The following is a 19,049-nucleotide window of genomic DNA, read 5'->3' on the forward strand; positions in this document are numbered from 1 at the left end:
AATCAGATGGCTTTCAGGTGTGTGAATGACTGAGTCACTAGATATAGCATATTCCCAGGGCGCTGTATACAATATGACACAGCTCCGATATTCAAGTCAGTCATCTAGCAAATGACTGTCTTTTCTTTCCCAAGGCTTGTTTTGGTGTGCTGTGGTCGGCTAACGATTACATTTACATGTACATTATTTTTTTTTCATACTGGATATCAAAGAAAGCAAAGTGGCAGACAGTGATTATTTTCTAAAGGAGACTCATTTTGAGAACCTGGTCAATGTATTGACTGAGCCTCACTGAGCCACAGAGTGGTCTTGTCTAGACTAGATTGATTTGCCAGTAAATAGCAGATACCTAAAAGGGTGGTTCTCACACAACTGGCACTTGACAAAAAAAATATGACAAAAAAAGAAACACCTTTTCCACCATAGTTCTTATTGCATCACTAATATTAGGATCTGTAGTTATCTATTTCATAACTACTGTTATGTTTATTGAACAGATATTATGCATTTTACCACAATTTCCACAACTACCAACACAAAAATTCTCATTTACCGTAACAGTTTTTGAAGTCCAAAAACGTGATAAAGAAATACATTTATAATATTTGTTTTACATTGCTTAACTAAGGCCTGAGTTAAGCATAACACTGAAAACAAAATATATTTACAATATATTTACAATATTAGTAATTCATCTCATTACCACAACACACAACCTTTCTGAGTGTTGTTTTTTGGATAAAGAACAGAATGCACACTGATTAAGCCAAAATGACTGAAGTATACATTATATTCTTTGTAATATTGCCTAAATATGGGTGCATTACAGGAATGATAAGCAGGTTTCTGAGATGAGAATGCATGTTTCGGTAATGAGTGTTGCATAGTTTGCCATTGAAAAGCTGTACTGAGCTCTTAGATTCAGTAACCCAATACATCATCAAACTGTCATTTGTAAATCCCAAATGACTTGCATCATAATAAAATCACTGATCTTAATGCAACTTACTAAAATACCTGTTATTTTAGCATAAGTATAAGAACTGTAATTACGTGCATGTATTTTCAAAAGTCAGAAGTGGACTTGTATATAATATATATAATATAATAAGGTCTTTACAGGGAATATTAGTTTATTAGGACATGGATATGTGTGGTTCTAAGGTATTTTATATGTATTTTTAAACGTAATGGCATCGTATTGGAAAATGGCATAACATGATATGCCTATAAAGGCTATCCCCGACAAAAATAAATCTTAGTCGACCGAAAGTCGTCTGTTCTTTCGACTAATCGATTGGTGGAAATGTTAAAATCTGTATTTTTCCAAATATAGACACACCCTATGTGTTTTAAGAAAATCAAGTACATGCATTTAGCCTGTCCGATGCTTTAAGTCACTGTTTGATTAAATAAGACACAAATGACTCAATTTATCTTACCTTTACTACCGATCTGCGTGCCAGTTATGGTTTTCATATGCACATTTTCGTGGAACTGTTTAATTTAATTTATAATAACGCCTTCGTATTTTAAAATAATTGGGTTAATCAAAATTCTATCTAAATGAAAATGATACAAACCTAAAAAGTAACTTCTATTGCCATTGCCAACTGCACTACATGACCAAAAGTATGTGGACACCTGCTTGTCGAACATCTCATTCCAAAATCATGGGCATTAATATGGAATTGGTCCCCCCTTTTGCTGCTATAACAGCCTCCACTCTCCTAGAAAAGCTTTTGACTAGATGTTGCAACATTGCTGCAGGGACTTGCTTCCATCCAGCCACAAGTGTATTAGTGAGGTAGGGCACTGATGTTGGGCGATTATGCCTGGCTCACAGTCGGCGTTCCAATTCATCCCAAAGGTGTTCGGTGGTGTTGAGGTCAGGGCTCTGTGCAGGCCAGTCAAGTTCTTCCACACTGATCTTGACAAACCATTTCTGTGTGGACCTCGCTTTGTGCACGGGGCATTGTTATGCTGAAACAGGAAAGGGCCTTCCCCAAACTGTTGCCACAAAGCTGGAAGGACAGAATCGTCTAGAATGTCATTGTATGCTGTAGCATTAAGAACTAAGGGGCCTAGCCCGAACCATGAAAAACAGCCCCAGACCATTATTCCTCCTCTGCCAAACTTTACAGTTGGCACTGCATTCGGGCAGGTAGCGTTCTCCTGGCATCCGCCAAATCCAGATTTGTCCGTTGGACTGCCAGATGGTAAAGCATGATTCATCACTCCAGAGAACGCGTTTTCACTGCTCCAGAGTCCAATGGCGGCGAGCTTTACATCACTCCAGCTGACACTTGGCATTGAACATGGTGATCTTAGGCTTGTGTGCGGCTGCTCAGCCATGGAAATCAATTTCATGACACTCCCGACTAACAGTTATTGTGCTGTAATTGTTATTTACTTAAGTATTCAGATCCTTTGCTATGAGACTTGAAATTGAGCTCAGGTGCATCCTGTTTCCATTGATCATCCTTGAGATGTTTCTACAACTTGATTGGAGACCACCTGTGGTAAATTCAATTGATTGGACATGATTTGAAAAGGCACACACCTGTCTATATAAGGTCCCACAGTTGACAGTGCATGTCAGAGCAAAAACCAAGCCATGAGGTCGAATTAATTGTCCGTAGAGCTCCGAAATAGGATTGTGCCGAGGCACAGATCTGAGGAAGGGTACCAAAATAAATCAGTGTTTCTGCAGCATTGAAGGTCCCCAAGAACACAGTGGCCTCCATCATACTTAAATGGAAGAAGTTTGAAACCACCAAGACTCTTCCTAGATTGCTCAGTTTCCGTGCGGGAGAAGGGCCTTGGCCAGGGAGGTGACCAAGAACCCGATGGTCACTCTGACAGAGCTTCAGAATTATTCTGGGGAGATGGGAGAACCTTCCGGAAGGAAAACCAGACGGAAGCCACTCCTCAGTAAAATGCACATGAATGCCCACTTGGAGTTTGCCAAAAGGCACCTAAAGGACTCTGACCATGAGAAACAAGATTCTCTGGTCTGATGAAACCAAGATTGAACTATTTGGCCTGAATTCCAAGCGTCGCGTCTGGAGGAAACCTAGCACCATCCCTACGGTTAAACATGGTGGTGGCAGCATCATGCTGTGGGGATGTTTTTCAGTGGCAGGGACTGGTAGACTTGTCAGGATCGAGGGAAAGATGAACGGAGCAAAGTACAGAGAGATCCTTGATGAAAACCTGCTCCAGAGCGCTCAGGACCGCAGACTGGGGGCGAAGGTTCACCTTCCAACGACCCTAAGCACATAGCAAAGACAATGCAGGGTTGGCTTCGGAACAAGTCTCTGAATGGCCTTGAGTGGCCCAGCCAGAGCCCGGACTTGAACGTGATCGAACATCTCTGGAGAGACCTTTAAAATAGCTGTGCAGCGACGCTCCCCATTCAACCTGACAGAACTTTGAGAGGATCTGCAGTGACGAATGGGAGGAACTCCCCAAATACAGGTGTTCCAAGCTTTTAGCATCATACCCAAGAAGATTTGAGGCTGTAATCGCTGCCAAAGGTGCTTCAACAAAGTACTGAATAAAGGGTATGAATACTTATGTAAATGTTATATACATTTCTTAAAACCTGTTTTTGCTTTGTCATTATGGGGTATTATGTGTAGATTGATGAGGGGGAAAAAACACAATTTAATCTATTTTAGAATAAGGCTGTAACGTAACAATGTGGAAAAAGTCAAGTGGTCTGAATACTTTCCGAATGTACTGTATGTAATGGGGAATTGATTGACGCAAACAATTCACACAATGAAGTTATTAAACAATGAATGTGCACAAATTTGCAGGAGAGCATGCCTTATGGAGAGAGACGTGCGTTCTGCATCACAAAAAACTGTCTTGACATATCAAACCACAGTAAAGGTAAGTGCTAATGGTAAACGTCCACCATTATCCCCGTTCCCAAGAAAGCCTCGCTCTCTCAACGACCATAGGCCTATTGCACTGACCTCTCTTGTGATGAAGGCCCTGCCGAAGCTGGTCAAGGCCCATATCACGTCTGTGGCAGGTGCTCTTCTGGATCCCCTCCGGTTTGCGAACCGCATCAAAAGAGGTGTGGACGACGCCAAGCTGTTCTTGATGGACACCATCCATAGATATCTGGAGAGCAGGGGGGCCTCTGTCAGGCTGCTATTTGTGGACTTCTCGTCTGCATTTAACATCATGCAGTCTGCCGTCCTCGCCAGAGAACTTGACTCACAGTTCAATTTCGACCACGGCCACAGAGAGTATATGCCAATGGTGCCATGTCAGACAAGCTACTCGCTTGCACAGGTTCACCTCACGGTGCGTACGTTCACCCTTCCTTTTTATTCTCTACACCAATGACTGTCAGAGTGCCCATGACAACCGCCATCTTGTGAAGTTTGCCAATGACACAGTCCTCTCACTCTTCTCAGGGCCTGAGCAGGACCATGGCCCAGCCCTCCAGGACTTAATTGACAGGTGCGCTGCTGGAGTTGAATGTCTCCAAGACGAAGGAAATGGTTGTCGAAATCAGGAGGAAGTCCCCCAGGATGGACCTGGTGATCATCCATGGTGAGGAGGTGGACATTGTGGACCAGTATAAATATATTGCTACTGTCATTGATAACACCCTGAAGTTTGAGCAAAACAGACGCCATCATCAAAAAAGCCCACCAGAGACGATACTTCCTCAGGAAACTGAACTCATTCAGCGTTCACAAATCAATATTGCAGACCTTTTACAGTTCTTTCATCGAGTGTTCTTTGTTTCTCCTTCGTATGCTGGTTCACATCCCTCTCTGTCAAGAACAGGAACCGCCTCCAAGCCATTGTGGTATGCTCTAAAATCACCGGGGTGCCTCTCAGAAGTCTGGCCTCATTCTTTGAGCAGCAGGCCAGGAGGAAGGCCTATGACATCCTGGGGGACAGCACCCATGTCTTCAACCCACAGTTCCAACTGCTCCCCCTTTGACGCTGTCTCAAGTGGCCCACCAATAGCCACAGGGCCTCGTTTTTGTGCCCGAGGCCATCCGCCTCGTTAAGAGGACCATTAACGAAGACCTAGGGACTATTCTAGAGATAGTTTAGCCCTGCCATTAATAAGAACTGTGGCAACCATGGACGTTTCTTAAATTGCGCCATGCACTGTTAACTGTTGCCTTAAATGGTTTACTTATAAAAATTATACTGTCAGTCTGTGTGTGTTTGTCCTGTCTGAAGCACCCTTTCCAGCCCTGAACGAATTTCCCCTTGGGGATTAATAAAGTTGTATTGTAAAACAGGTACACATGTCAAAATGGGGGATTTACTGTACTTCTTTAAGTGGTGGGGTTACTCTTCGCTGAAACACAAACTCCAGATTGTGGCTTTAAGTACATTTAAATGGAGTTTATACACAAATGTTTTGACTCCTACTTAATCAAATAACTGATGTTTTACAAAAAATCTGTACAATAGGTGTAAGCAGTAATCCTAGTAAATAATTAAAGTTACTAGCACAGCAAATCCTTTAACTATACATTATAATTAGCTTATTATCATTACCAGAATTTAAGGTTCTCATTACCGAAACGGACCTAAAAATGATGCGGTAATGAGAAATGTGTGTTTCAGTAATGAGAGGCCCTTACCTCAATCTGCAAGTAATGGGAGACAGCCATTATGAGTCAGCAAACAATTGAACACATCACTGAAGCCCATTTCATGCCTCCTTGTTTGTAAGGTAATGGTTCTCTAAGTTTTTCCCAATTTGAGCTTTTTAGTCATTTCGTTAATGAGAATGTCAAGTTTCGTAAAGGGGGTGTTTGATAATAAGATCTTCATTCTCCCGAGTGGCGCAGTGGTCTAAGGCACTGCATCGCAGTGCTAGCTGTGCCACTAGAGATCCTGGTTCGAATCCAGGCTCTGTCATAGCCGGCCGCGACCGGGAGACCCATGGGGCGGCGCACAATTGGCCCAGCGTCGTCCAGGGTAGGGGAGGGAATGGCCGGCAGGGGATGTAGCTCAGTTGGTAGAGCATGGCGTTTGCAACGCCAGGGTTGTGGGTTCGATAAAATAATGTATGCGCTAACTGTAAGTCGCTCTGGATAAGAGCGTCTGCTAAAAAATGACAAAAATGTTAAAAAAAAAATTCTGAAGGTATATAAGTGAAGAAATTAAATAAAAGTGTGCTCATCTATGGACTACGCCTCTAGATTATGCATCATGGGTGAATAAAACTAAATTATTCAAGATTTTACAGCAACTTGAAAAAGTGTTAAGGTAATGAGAAACATGTCCACAGACAGCTTTTACCCAATAAATATTATAGTTTAATTTTAAACTTCAACTAGTATACAATTTTTATGATTTATGGACAAACTACAGCAACATATTTTGTTTTATTCCAAAAGTTTGAAAAACCTAACGTAACATTTTATAAAATGACTGGAATTTAGTCCGGACGAATTTCGGTAATGAGAATTTGGGGTGGAAATGACACTGCCATAAACTAGGCATCTTAGTCTTCAGAATAATAGATGAATGTTGTAGATGCACCATGGTTTTTAAACTCTTTGTTACTGCCATGGTGAAAACTAATTTCACGAGAATCACCCAATTTAGAGACTTCATATCATAGTAGGGAGGCTATGTTGTTTGATCCATCCCTGTTTTCCCAAAGATTAGCTTTGCTTTCAGTTCACACACTTATAGCCTAAATGCAGAAACATTCTTCAACTGCAACATGTTGAAGCATGCAGGTATGATCAATGACATTGTGTGAAAAGTCGGTATGAACAATTGCAGTGATTTGTATGCAGTGATGCCTCAGTATAGTCTAGCTGTTGCAAGACTTCAATCTAAGGAACCATACTTCTATTGACATCATATCAGGACTGTCATGCCTCTACATGTCAAGACAATGTGTCCAGCAATCTCTGTTTTGTTATAATGGTAACTCTTTCACTCCCTCTCCCCCCCCTTCCTCATCTCTCCCTACCTCCATCTCTCACTCTCCCTCATCTCTCTCTCTCTCCCTCCCTCCTTCTCGCCCATCCTCTCGCTCCCGCCCTCTCTCGCTCCCGCCCTCTCTCGCTCCCGCCCTCTCTCGCTCCCGCCCTCTCTCCCTCCCGCCCTCTCTCGCTCCCGCCCTCTCTCCCTCCCTCCCTCCCCCTACCTCCATCTCTCCAGTAGAGGTTGTGGTTGAGTATGAGTACGAGGCCCTCCATGAAGATGAGCTGACCCTGAGGCTGGGAGACGTGATCAGGAACGTCCGCAGGATTGAAGAGGAGGGATGGATGGAGGGAGACCTCAACGGGAAGAGAGGACTCTTCCCTGACAACTTCGTCAAGGTGATTAGAGCCTCTCCCTATTTAGACAATATTGAGACACTGACCCAAAACAACTTCCGGTTGACAGGTACACTAACAGTACTATAATATTATATAATATATGCCATTTAGCAGATACTTATTTTATCCAAAGTTACTTAGATGTGCGTGCATACATTTAATGTATGGGTGGTCCCGGGAATTGAACCCACTATCCTGGCGTTGCAAGCGCCATGCTTTACCAACTACAGAGTACTGGTTGCACACTTGGGACTTGTAAACCCTAGTACACCATGAAATGTGGTGTTTCCGTTGAAGACATGGTCAAAGGTTTTGAGAATGACACAAGTATTGGTCTTCACAAAGTTCGCTGCTTCAGTGTTTTTAGATACTTTTGTCAGATGTTACTATGGTATACTGAAGTATAATTACAAGCATTCCATAAGTGTCAAAGGCTTTTATTGACAATTACATTAAGTTTATGCAATGAGTGCCCCAAACAATCGGAAAGGGGATTCATCAGAGAATATTACTTTACCCCAGTCCTCAGCAGTCCAATCCCTGTACCTTTTGCACAATATCAGTCTGTCCCTGATGTTTTTCCTGGAGAGAAGTGGCTTCCTCGCTGCCCTTCTTGACACCAGCCCATCCTCCAAAAGTCTTTGCCTCACTGTGCGTGCAGATGCGCTCACACCTGCCTGCTGCCATTCCTGAGCAAGCTCTGCACTGGTGGTGCCCCGATCCCGCAGCTGAATCAAGTTTAGGAGAAGGTCCTGGTGCTTGCTGGACTTTCTTGGGCGCCCTGAAGCCTTCTTCACAACAATTGAACCTCTCTCCTTGAAGTTCTTGATGATCCGATAAATGGTTGATTTAGGTGCAATCTTACTAGCAGCAATATCCTTGCCTGTGAAGCCCTTTTTGTGCAAAGCAATGATGACGGCACAGGTTTCCTTGCAGGTAACCATGGTTAACAGAGGAAGAATAATGATTTCAATCACCACCCTCCTTTTAAAGCTTCCAGTCTGTTTTTCTAACTCAATCAGCATGACAGAGTGATCTCCAGCCTTGTCCTCGTCAACACTCTCACCTGTGTTAATGAGAGAATCACTGACATGATCTCATCTGGTCCTTTTGTGGCAGGGCTGAAATGCAGTGGAAATGTTTTTTGGGGATTAAGTTCATTTTCAATTAATTGCAATTCATCTGAGCACTCTTCAGTATGAAAAAAAAAGTATGAAAAATGTATGCACTCACTAACTGTAAGTCGCTCTGGATAAGAGCGTCTGCTAAATGACTAAAAATATAAATGTAAAATTTTTAATTCTGGAGTACAGTGAGGGAAAAAGGTATTTGCTCCCCTGCTGATTTTGTACGTTTGCCCACTGACAAAGAAATGATCAGTCTATAATTTTAATGGTAGGTTTATTTGAACAGTGAGAGACAGAATAACAACAAAAAAATCCAGAAATACGCATGTAAAATATGTTATAAATTGATTAGCATTTTAATGAGGAAAATAAGTATTTGACCCCCTCTCAATCAGAAAGATTTCTGGCTCCCAGGTGTCTTTTATACAGGTAACAAACTGAGATTAGGAGCACACTCTTAAAGGGAGTGCTCCTAATCTCAGTTTGTTACCTGTATAAAAGACACCTGTCCACAGAAGCAATCAATCAATCAGATTCCAAACTCTCCACCATGGCCAAGACCAAAGAGCTCTCCAAGGATGTCAGGGAGAAGATTGTAGACCTACACAAGGCTGGAATGGGCTACAAGACCATCGCCAAGCAGCTTGGTGAGAAGGTGACAACAGTTTGTGTGATTATTCGCAAATGGAAGAAACACAAAATAACTGTCAATCTCCCTCTGCCTGGGGCGACATGCAAGATCTCACCTCGTGCAGTTGCAATGATCATGAGAACGGTGAGGAATCAGCCCAGAACTACACGGGAGGATCTTGTCAATGATCTCAAGGCAGCTGGGACCATAGTCACCAAGAAAACAATTGGTAACACACTACGCCGTGAAGGACTGAAATCCTGCAGCACCCGCAAGGTCCCCCTGCTCAAGAAAGCACATATACAGGCCCGTCTGAAGTTTGCCAATGAACATCTGAATGATTCAGAGGAGAACTGGGTGAAAGTGTTGTGGTCAGATGAGACAAAAATCGAGCTCTTTGGCATCAACTCAACTCGCCGTGTTTGGAGGAGGAGGAATGCTGCCTATGACCCCAAGAACACCATCCCCACCGTCAAACATGGAGGTGGAAACATTATGCTTTGGGGGTGTTTTTCTGCTAAGGGGACAGGACAACTTCACCGCATCAAAGGGACGATGGACGGGGTCATGTACCGTCAAATCTTGGGTGAGAACCTCCTTCCCTCAGCCAGGGCATTGAAAATGGGTCGTGGATGGGTATTCCAGCATGACAATGACCCAAAACACACGGCCAAGGCAACAAAGGAGTGGCTCAAGAAGAAGTACATTAAGGTCCTGGAGTGGCCTAGCCAGTCTCCAGAACTTAATCCCATAGAATATCTGTGGAGGGAGCTGAAGGTTCGAGTTGCCAAACATCAGCCTCAAAACTTTAATGACTTGGAGAAGATCTGCAAAGAGGAGTGGAACAAAATCCCTCCTGAGATGTGTGCAAACCTGGTGGCCAACTACAAGAAACGTCTGACCTCTGTGATTGCCAACAAGGGTTTTGCCACCAAGTACTAAGTCATGTTTTGCAGAGGGGTCAAATACTTATTTCCCTCATTAAAATGCAAATCAATTTATAAAAATGTTTACATGCATTTTTCTGGATTTTGTTGTTGTTATTCTGTCTCTCACTGTTCAAATAAACCTACCATTAAAATTATAGACTGATCATGTCTTTGTCACTGGGCAAACGTACAAAATCAGCAGGGGATCAAAATTTTTTTTCCCTCACTGTATATGCAAATTGCCATCATAAAAACTGAGGCAGCAGACTTTGTGAAAATTAATATTTGTGTCATTCTCAATACTAGTAGTATTGTTGTGATGAAGTCACAGAGAGCAGCTGCTCTTCCCTCGTCCCTCCCTCCTGGCTGTAATCCAGAGTAGTGAGATAGGTAATCCTCTAGGAAGTCTGGAAGCTTTGAGGAGGCATATCTCGTTGTACTGAACTGAACTTTGCTCCCGGACACTGATATACTATTTTTCTTCCACTATAAGTGCTTCTGTGACTGTCTGAGACTAAAAGTTATTCCCAGGAAATCATGTCTGAGTCGGTAAGGGATTTACTCGTCTTTACTAAACGTCAACTTGACAGGGTTCTTTGAGGTGTTTCTGAAGTGTATTATAATCAACAACTTTGCTCTGTGTCAGTGGAGGTCTTTAATGTTTTGAGTGTTGGCGGTGCCGTCACAGTTTGCACTTTTGACACCTCAGAGGCTCAGACTTAAATCTGTTTGTTTGGCTCTCCAAGGAGAAAAGGAAAGAAACTCATTTTCTCAATATGTGATTGTTCTGAGTTTGTTGGAAATAGCAGCCAATTATGCAAGAAAAGTTAGGTATTTTTTGTGTCTGGTACATTTGCTGTTTGTTCAGCTTCACCACAGTGAGTTGTACAAGTCAGCACTAAACTCTATTAGAAAGTGTTATTGTTCTGAGAATGACTGTTTCTCTCTTGGGACAGAGAGTCAGCCAGAGGAGGATGTCTCTCCTTCTCTCTCCCCCCTCTCAGCAGTCTGGCTCCTCCCAAGGACTCTCAACTCCTTGCCGTCGCTCTTGGCTTAATTGTCCTTCTTATTTTATCGATTGAAGGAATCTATTGAAATCGTTTTATAATTCAGGAGTCAGGACCCTGGTCTCTCTCCTGTTAAAATAGTAAAAAAAGAAGGAGAAAGAAATATCTTGTGTTTTCACATAGGTGCAGTGAAATGTGTTGTTTTACGGGGTCAGCTATAGTAGTACGCCACCTCTGGATCAAATTGGTGTTAAGTGCCTTGCTCAAGGGCACATCGGTAGATTTTTCACCTTGTCGACTCGGGTATTCGAACCAGGGACCTTTCGGTTACTGGCCCAACGCTTTACATTACGCTTTAACCACTAGGCTACCTGCCGCCCATAAGGTAGAGTAGAGACTTGCTGTCCTGTGTGATAGAAGCAGCCAGTCAGCAGGACACACAGCGTTCCTGTCTGTCTCCTCTTCCTCTGCTGTGGAAATGCCCAGTCAACATGTGTGGACCAGGAAGCGGATGGAGCGTGGGTCAGCAGGGGTGAAAGTAGATTTAATTTCTTACCGGTACAGGACACCCAAGTGCGCGCAGCATTTTTTTTTATACTACAAAAATTACAGTGTAGCCTACTCTGCTGACACTGACAAACAGATCAATAAAAACGATGTTGTTTGAACCATATAATTGGCCTACGTCAATTCTCTTTACAGCATCTCTTTACAGCAATAGCCATTTGCTTTTCAAACAGTTTTCCACGATTGTATTTTCAAATATTGCGATATGCTTGGCTGGGTCTCTGCTTTTCACTGACAGTTGCAACTTAACTATCATCTACACTGAACAAAAATAGAAACGCAACATGTAAAGTGTTGGTTTCATGAGCTGAAATAAAAACACTTATTTCTCTCAAAATGTGTACACACATTTGTTTACATCCCTGTTAGTGAGCATTTCTCCTTTGCCAAGATAATCCATCCACCTGACAGGTGTGGCATATCAAGAAGCTGATTAAACAGCATGATAATTACACAGGTGCACCTTGTGCTGGGGACAATATAAGGCCACTTTAAAATGAGCAGTTTTGTCACACAACACAATACCGCAGATATCTCAAGTTTTGAGGGAGCATGCAATTGGCATGCTGACTGCAGGAATGTCCACCAGAGCTGTTGCCAGAGAATTGAATGTTCATTTCTCTACCATAAGCAGCCTCCATCGTCGTTTTAGAGAATTTGGCAGTACGTCCAACCGGCCTCACAACCACAGCCCAGGACCTCCACATCTGGCTTCTTCACCTGCGGGATCATCTGAGGGGGGGGTGGGAGTATTAAAAGGAGTATTTCAGTCTGTAATAAAGCCCTTTTTGTGGGGGAAATCTCATTCTGATTGGCTGGGCCTGGCTCCCCAGTGGATGGGCCTGGCTGCCAAGTGGGTGGGCCTATGCCCTCCAAGGCCACCCATGTCTGCACCCCTGCTCAGTCATGTGAAATCCATAGATTAGGGCCTCATTTATTTATTTCAATTGACTGATTTCCTTATAGGAGCTGTAACTCAGTAAAATCTTTGACATTTTTGCATGTTGCGTTTATATTTTTGTTCAGTATATTTGGTATTTGTAGCTCGCGGTGCTCAAATTGCAGGCCCTTCCAACTGTAGTCTATGCGATTTAAAACAATCCACAGCTTTTTTTTAAAGAAGCTAATGATCCTCTGTGGCCAAATCATGCTTTCTGGTGTAGTAGCCTATTTTGAATGATTTGTATTTATTTATGTGTAGACAGGAATAAGCTAATTAGGCTATATAATTGTCTTTAATTTTTATTCAATTTACATTAGGGAAAGCTTAGCTTCCTTTAGCCTTATGGACATGCTGCCTATGTCTTTTTAATGTGGCATAAACAAAACCAGTTTTCATCTGATTGTCAATAACTTAACTATTTTAGCGGGACACTGTACCGGACCATACCACCTTATTTTCACCCCTGGGGGTCAGTCTCAGGCTAGCCCCCTCACCCCTCATGGTTTATCCCTCCACTGTCTGGACAGGGCCAGAGCCAGGCAGAGTAGAGGTCTGGACAGGGCCAGAGCCAGGGAGAGTAGAGGACTGGACAGGGCCAGAGCCAGGGAGAGTAGAGGACTGGACAGGGCCAGAGCCAGGGAGAATAGATGTCTGGACAGGGCCAGAGCCAGGGAGAGTAGAGGACTGGACAGGGACATAGCCAGGCAGAGTAGAGGACTGGACAGGGACATAGCCAGGCAGAGTAGAGGACTGGACAGGGCCAGAGCCAGGGAGAGTAGAGGACTGGAAAGGGCCAGAGCCAGGCAGAATAGATGTCTGGACAGGGCCAGAGCCAGGCAGAATAGATGTCTGGACAGGGCCAGAGCCAGGGAGAGTAGATGTCTGGACAGGGCCAGAGCCAGGGAGAGTAGAGGACTGGACAGGGCCAGAGCCAGGCAGAATAGATGTCTGGACAGGGCCAGAGCCAGGGAGAGTAGAGGACTGGAAAGGGACATAGCCAGAGGCCTAGCCCAGTAATATTTCACATACCCCAGTCCTGTGTGAGTGGGACTTCGCTGCCTTTTGCTGCTTCCCCTCACGACACACTATTAAAATCTTGATATGGTTGGACTTTGTGCCTCCTGAACTCCAATAGTATTTTTTTATAAAAAATAGTGCTTGTCCCACTGGCTATCATAAGTTAAATGCACCAATTTGTAAGTTGCTCTGGATAAGAGTGTCTGCTAAATGACTCAATGTTCTTTACAACCTTGCAAGTGGAACAGTAGTGGTCTATAATATTATCATTTGATGTAGATTCAGCATGTGAAGGCTCTGCAAAGCTAGTTTCAAAAGCAGGTTGCCATATCTCTTATTCGTTCAGCGAGGTGGACTCCACTAGAGACTGAGAGAGATTCCACAGTGCTTTCTTCCAGCATTCCTGAGAGATTCTGGCAGAGTGAGTGGAGAGGGCTGTGGTTGGCTGGCTGGCTGCTGTCCTAACCCTGCTCTATGGCCTGAGCTGGAGAGGGAAGGAGGCAGGTCTCAACATGAGCAGACACAGGTCCATGGAGTAGTAAAGCAAACACTCACACATTCACTCAGGGCATGTATTGTATTGTATCAGTTATTATAGTGGTTAATGCTGTGGAAATGTTAAAGCACACAAGGTGAGAGACCTGTGTCAGAACTTTTAATACTGTAGATCAATAGTGTGTGTTTTTGTTTATGAGGAGTCCAGTTCTTGTGAGTTTGTGTATGTTTATGAGGAGTCTGTTAGTGTGTGTTAAAGTGCTCTGAGGAGGAATGTCCCGGTGTAGTTCCTGCTGCTCAGCTCTGTGAATAATAGCTTTTCTGAGGAGGGTGGGAACTTTTGCCTACAAAATGGTTGAATCCACCTGGGCAGTTAAAGAGGAAACCTTGGCCTACATGAACTAAGCCGACTAAACTCAACAATTTACGATGGAGTTGAGTGACGACTAGTGTGGGCGGACTGGAGCTCCGATGTCACATAAGTTACTTTTTACCTCTGCATTGTTGGGAATGGGCTTGTAATTAAGCATTTCACGGTAAAGTCTACACCTGATGTATTCATCGCATGTGACCCAACGAATAGCCCGCAATTACACAGAACAATGTTGTTAAACCAGTTAACATAAAGACATTTAGCATCTCCAGGCCTCCATGCATACAAGCCGCTGATGAACGCTTTTGGAACCTATACATTTTTTAAAAAGTTTAATAAATCCATTTAATATAAACCATCACAATAAATCCATTATTTATTTTAGGCATGTCTAAAGAAACATTATGATATGAAGAATATGTAATTCAGAAGAACAGAATAGAACATTCTGAGTCGGTCTACTGTATGTTATCTGGCTATGCACCATGCCAATGGCAGCCTGGGGTGTAGGCTAGTTAATTTAGCAGACAAGATATGCTTGTAAATTCCTTGCCATTATTTTATATTATATGATTTTATAGTAAGAATAATATAATTGAACTTGGCTGAATAAAATAGACAGAAATAGAAATTCCAGAGCGAGTGCGCATTTGAGCTACAGTATGTTGAGTGTAAAAGTGATCTACCTCGTACCCCTGCACATTAACTCAGTACTGGTACTCCTTGTATATAGCCTTGTTATTTTATTGTGTTACTATTTCCTATGTTATTTAGCAAATGTTTTTCGTACTTTTTAACTCTGCATTGTTGGGAATAGGCTCATAAGTAAGTAAGCGTTTCACAGTAAAGTCTACACCTGTTGTGTTAGGCACATGTGACCAATAGAATTGTATTTGATCATTTGAAACAAGTTCTATACGCTAGATTTACAGTTATTTGGCAACTTTAGTTGTGAATGATACAAACGTTAATGTCTTAGAAATCAAAACATATACTGTACGGGCTGCATGACGCAACTATATTGATGATTTGGAAAAAGTTGCAAAAAAAGCTTGCACTCTGTTCCTTGCCTCAGGATGCACACGCTGTTCTCTCATCAAGTGATAATATTCTCACCAATCAGACTATTGTCAATTTGATCTTGTCTTTACTAATATGTAAAATTAATTTCAATTTAGAATGTGGCATTATCAAATGGGCAAGAACAGGGGCAGGGGAAAAAGACATGTCACCCGAATGCACTCAAATAGCGAATGGAGGCTGAATGGTGAATGGAGGTTGCGATTTCCCACAGTTCCTTTTGGTTTTACAGCCGAGCAATGTGCTTAATATTATCAGCTGATATGTATGTATATATATGTGTATATATATGTATGTGTGTATATATAACTCAGCAAAAAAAGAAACGTCCTTTCACTGTCAACTGCGTTTATTTTCAGCAAACTTAACGTGTAAATATTTGTATGAACATAACAAGATTCAACAACTGAGACATAAACTGAACAAGTTCCACAGACATGTGACTAACAGAAATTGAATAATGTGACCCTGAACAAAGGGGGGGTCAAAATCAAAAGTAACAGTCAGTATCTGGTGTGGCCACCAGCTGCATTAAGTACTGCAGTGCATCTCCTCCTCATGGACTGCACCAGATTTGCCAGTTCTTGCTGTGAGATGTTACCCCACTCTTCCACCAAGGCACCTGCAAGTTCCCAGACATTTCTGGGGGAATGGCCCTAGCCCTCACCCTCCGATCCAACATGTCCCAGACGTGCTCAATGGGATTGAGATCCGGGCTCTTCGCTGGCCATGGCAGAACACTGACATTCCTGTCTTGCAGGAAATCACGCACAGAATGAGCAGTATGGCTTGTGGCATTGTCATGCTGGAGGGTCATGTCAGGATGAGCAGTTGTTGTTGCCATCCTGTACCTGTCCCGCAGGTGTGATGTTCGGATGTACCGATCCTGTGCAGGTGTTGTTACACGTGGTCTGCCACTGCTAGGATGATCAGCTGTCCGTCCTGTCTCCCTGTAGCGCTGTCTTCAGCGTTTCACAGTACGGACATTGCAATGTATAGCCCTGGCCACATCTGCAGTCCTCATGCCTCCTTGCAGCATGCCTAATGCACGTTCATGCAGATGAGCAGGGACCCTGGGCATCTTTCTTTTTGTGTTTTTCAGAGTCAGTAGAAAGGCCTCTTTAGTGTCCTAAGTTTTCATAACTGTGACCTTAATTGCCTACCGTCTGTAAGCTGTTAGTGTCTTAACGACCGTTCCACAGGTGCATGTTCATTAATTTTTTATGGTTCATTGAACAAGCATGGGAAACAGTGTTTAAACCCTTTACGATGAAATTATTTGGATTTTTACTAATTATCTTTGAAAGACAGGGTCCTGAAAAAGGGAATTTTCTTATTTTGCTGAGTTTTATATAGTAGTAGTAGAAAGCTGGGATCATCCTCTTTTTAATGGGAACCATCATTCTGTAGCTGAAGGTAATGTCAGCCTATTAATTATGGAAAATATAACAAATGCCCTATTACTAGGCTATTCAAAACCAAATACAAATTCACTATAATTGTAGGCTAACTATACTCTGTAAGCCGCCCTGCTCTATCAATGAACCAACAGCATCACCTAGGCCTATACGTTCTCTCCCAGACTCATGGATAGAAAGTCCATCCAGTATGCATAATAATACAGTCCACACTCAAGGGCAATAATTTTGGAGGAGCCTATAGGCTAGACCAATTATATACCAAAGACATCTTAAATCTTAAAAATAAAAATCTGCTGTGCGTAATATGCAGTAGGCTATGTATTGTATAATGGGACAATCATTATTTAATGGAGTTGTTTTTTTGGCTTGGGCTCATATATAGGCCTATGTGTATGCATAAGCTCTAATATGCATATGGTGTTCTACATGTGACATCTTAAATGCTTTGAATTAATCATCAACTTAGAAAGCGCTGTCCATTTCGTTGTGTTTGGCTTTGAAACAAGATCCACAAAAAAACATGTTTTACACTCAGTTTCAACCTTTTGTTGCATTTCTTCAAATTGTTCGATCACAGTGGGGTCAAACAATGTAGCATAACGGTGACTTTTAAAGGCATGATACTGTTTTGATAAGTGTTTGATGTGATTTTCGATTGCATGTGCATTGACGTCAGAGTGATTAGAGGGACAATAGAGCACTTAGTACTAGGGCACTAGTGACCTGACTGTCGTTAGCGAGTTGGGTACTACCAATACATCAGCGCCATGTACAGAGCGCATAGGAGGAGATTACCATGACTCAACGGTCATGACCCATGACTGCCGGTGTGGGCGCAGGGTTTCCGTTAGGAAAGTGTTGCGCCGGACAACGTGACCAGAAAGATTTTAATTTACAGGCCATTTGAGAAAAGTACCAGACCCATATGCATTGGGTGCGTAACCATTAGGGCATCCACCCACAGTGCTCAGAATGACAGAAATCATATTTAGATTATGGTCATTCATCTTAACAGAACATGCAACTCCTGTAATGAAGCAGCCAATCAAAACATAATTTTCGAACATTCGCGGGAAAATACCATTCTAAACAGTGCACCTGATGAGAGTGGTTCCCTATGTGACAGAGATTAAAATCTCTGTTAGAAACTTTGAATGAGGGGGAATCTAAAGAGGCAACAACTAGGATGGCTTGCTATATGACTAGGATTGTGCCTTTTGGCTTCTGGACAATGAAAGAAAGTTGATAAGAAAAGAACAGGAGAGAAATGGCACGAGGAAGTCTTTCATAGGTGGCGCGTCCAATAGGCTAGGGAAATAAATTGAAATAAATTTGCCAAAATTATATAATTACTCCTGTCTATACAGAAACAAATAAAATCATTAGACATACTTCACCAGAAAGCATGACTTAGCCACAGAGGAATCAAGGATCATTAGCTTCTTTTTTTTAATAGCTGTGGATTGTTTCAAATCACAAGCTTGTAAGCCTATGCCTATTTGGGAAGAGCGCAAGACAATATGCTTAGATGATTATTGAGTTGTGGCTGTAAGTGAAAAGCATCTCAAATATACAGTGCATTCGGAAAGTATTCCCCTTGACTATTTTCACATTTTGTTACGTTACAGCCTTGTTCTAAAATGGATTAAGTTGTTTTTTCCCCCTCATCAATCTACACACAATACCCCATAATGACAAAGCAAAAACAGGTTTTTAGAAATGTTCTGCAGAGATGTTCGATCAGGTTCAAGTCCGGGCTCTGGCAGAGCCACTCAAGGACATTCAGAGTCTTGTCCCGAAGCCACTCCTGCGTTGTCTTAGCTGAGTGCTTAGGGTCGTTGTCCTGTTGGCAATAGGCTTATCTTCCTTCACAAACTAATTTCATGAACTGAACTCCCTACAGTAGGCCAATCTCTCGTGCCCACTTGACAGCCTCACAATCTCATTGAGCCAGTTACAGTGGCTTGCGAAAGTATTCACCCCCCTTGGCATTTTTCCTATTATCTTGCCTTACAACCTGGAATTAAAATGGATTTTGGGGGGGTTTGTATCATTTGATTTACACAACATGCCTACCACTTTGAAGATGCAAAATATTTTTTTGTTTAAAGAAATAAGACAAAAA

The 19,049-nt window shown here is 42.6% G+C and overlaps 1 protein-coding gene across 1 annotated transcript in view; it reads left to right on the plus strand.

Annotated features, from left to right (window-relative positions):
* LOC311106983 (CD2-associated protein-like) overlaps window positions 1-19,049 on the plus strand; it is a 94,043-nt gene that overhangs the window by 22,153 nt on the left and 52,841 nt on the right. The window contains exon 2 of the mRNA XM_084149402.1: window positions 7,174-7,334. Within this exon, the coding sequence (XP_084005528.1) occupies window positions 7,174-7,334 (161 nt within the window). The remainder of the gene's footprint in view (window positions 1-7,173; window positions 7,335-19,049) is intronic.

The sequence above is a fragment of the Coregonus lavaretus genome (genome assembly GCF_964263955.1).
Source record: "Coregonus lavaretus genome assembly, chromosome: 31".
NCBI classification, from domain to species: domain Eukaryota; kingdom Metazoa; phylum Chordata; class Actinopteri; order Salmoniformes; family Salmonidae; genus Coregonus; species Coregonus lavaretus.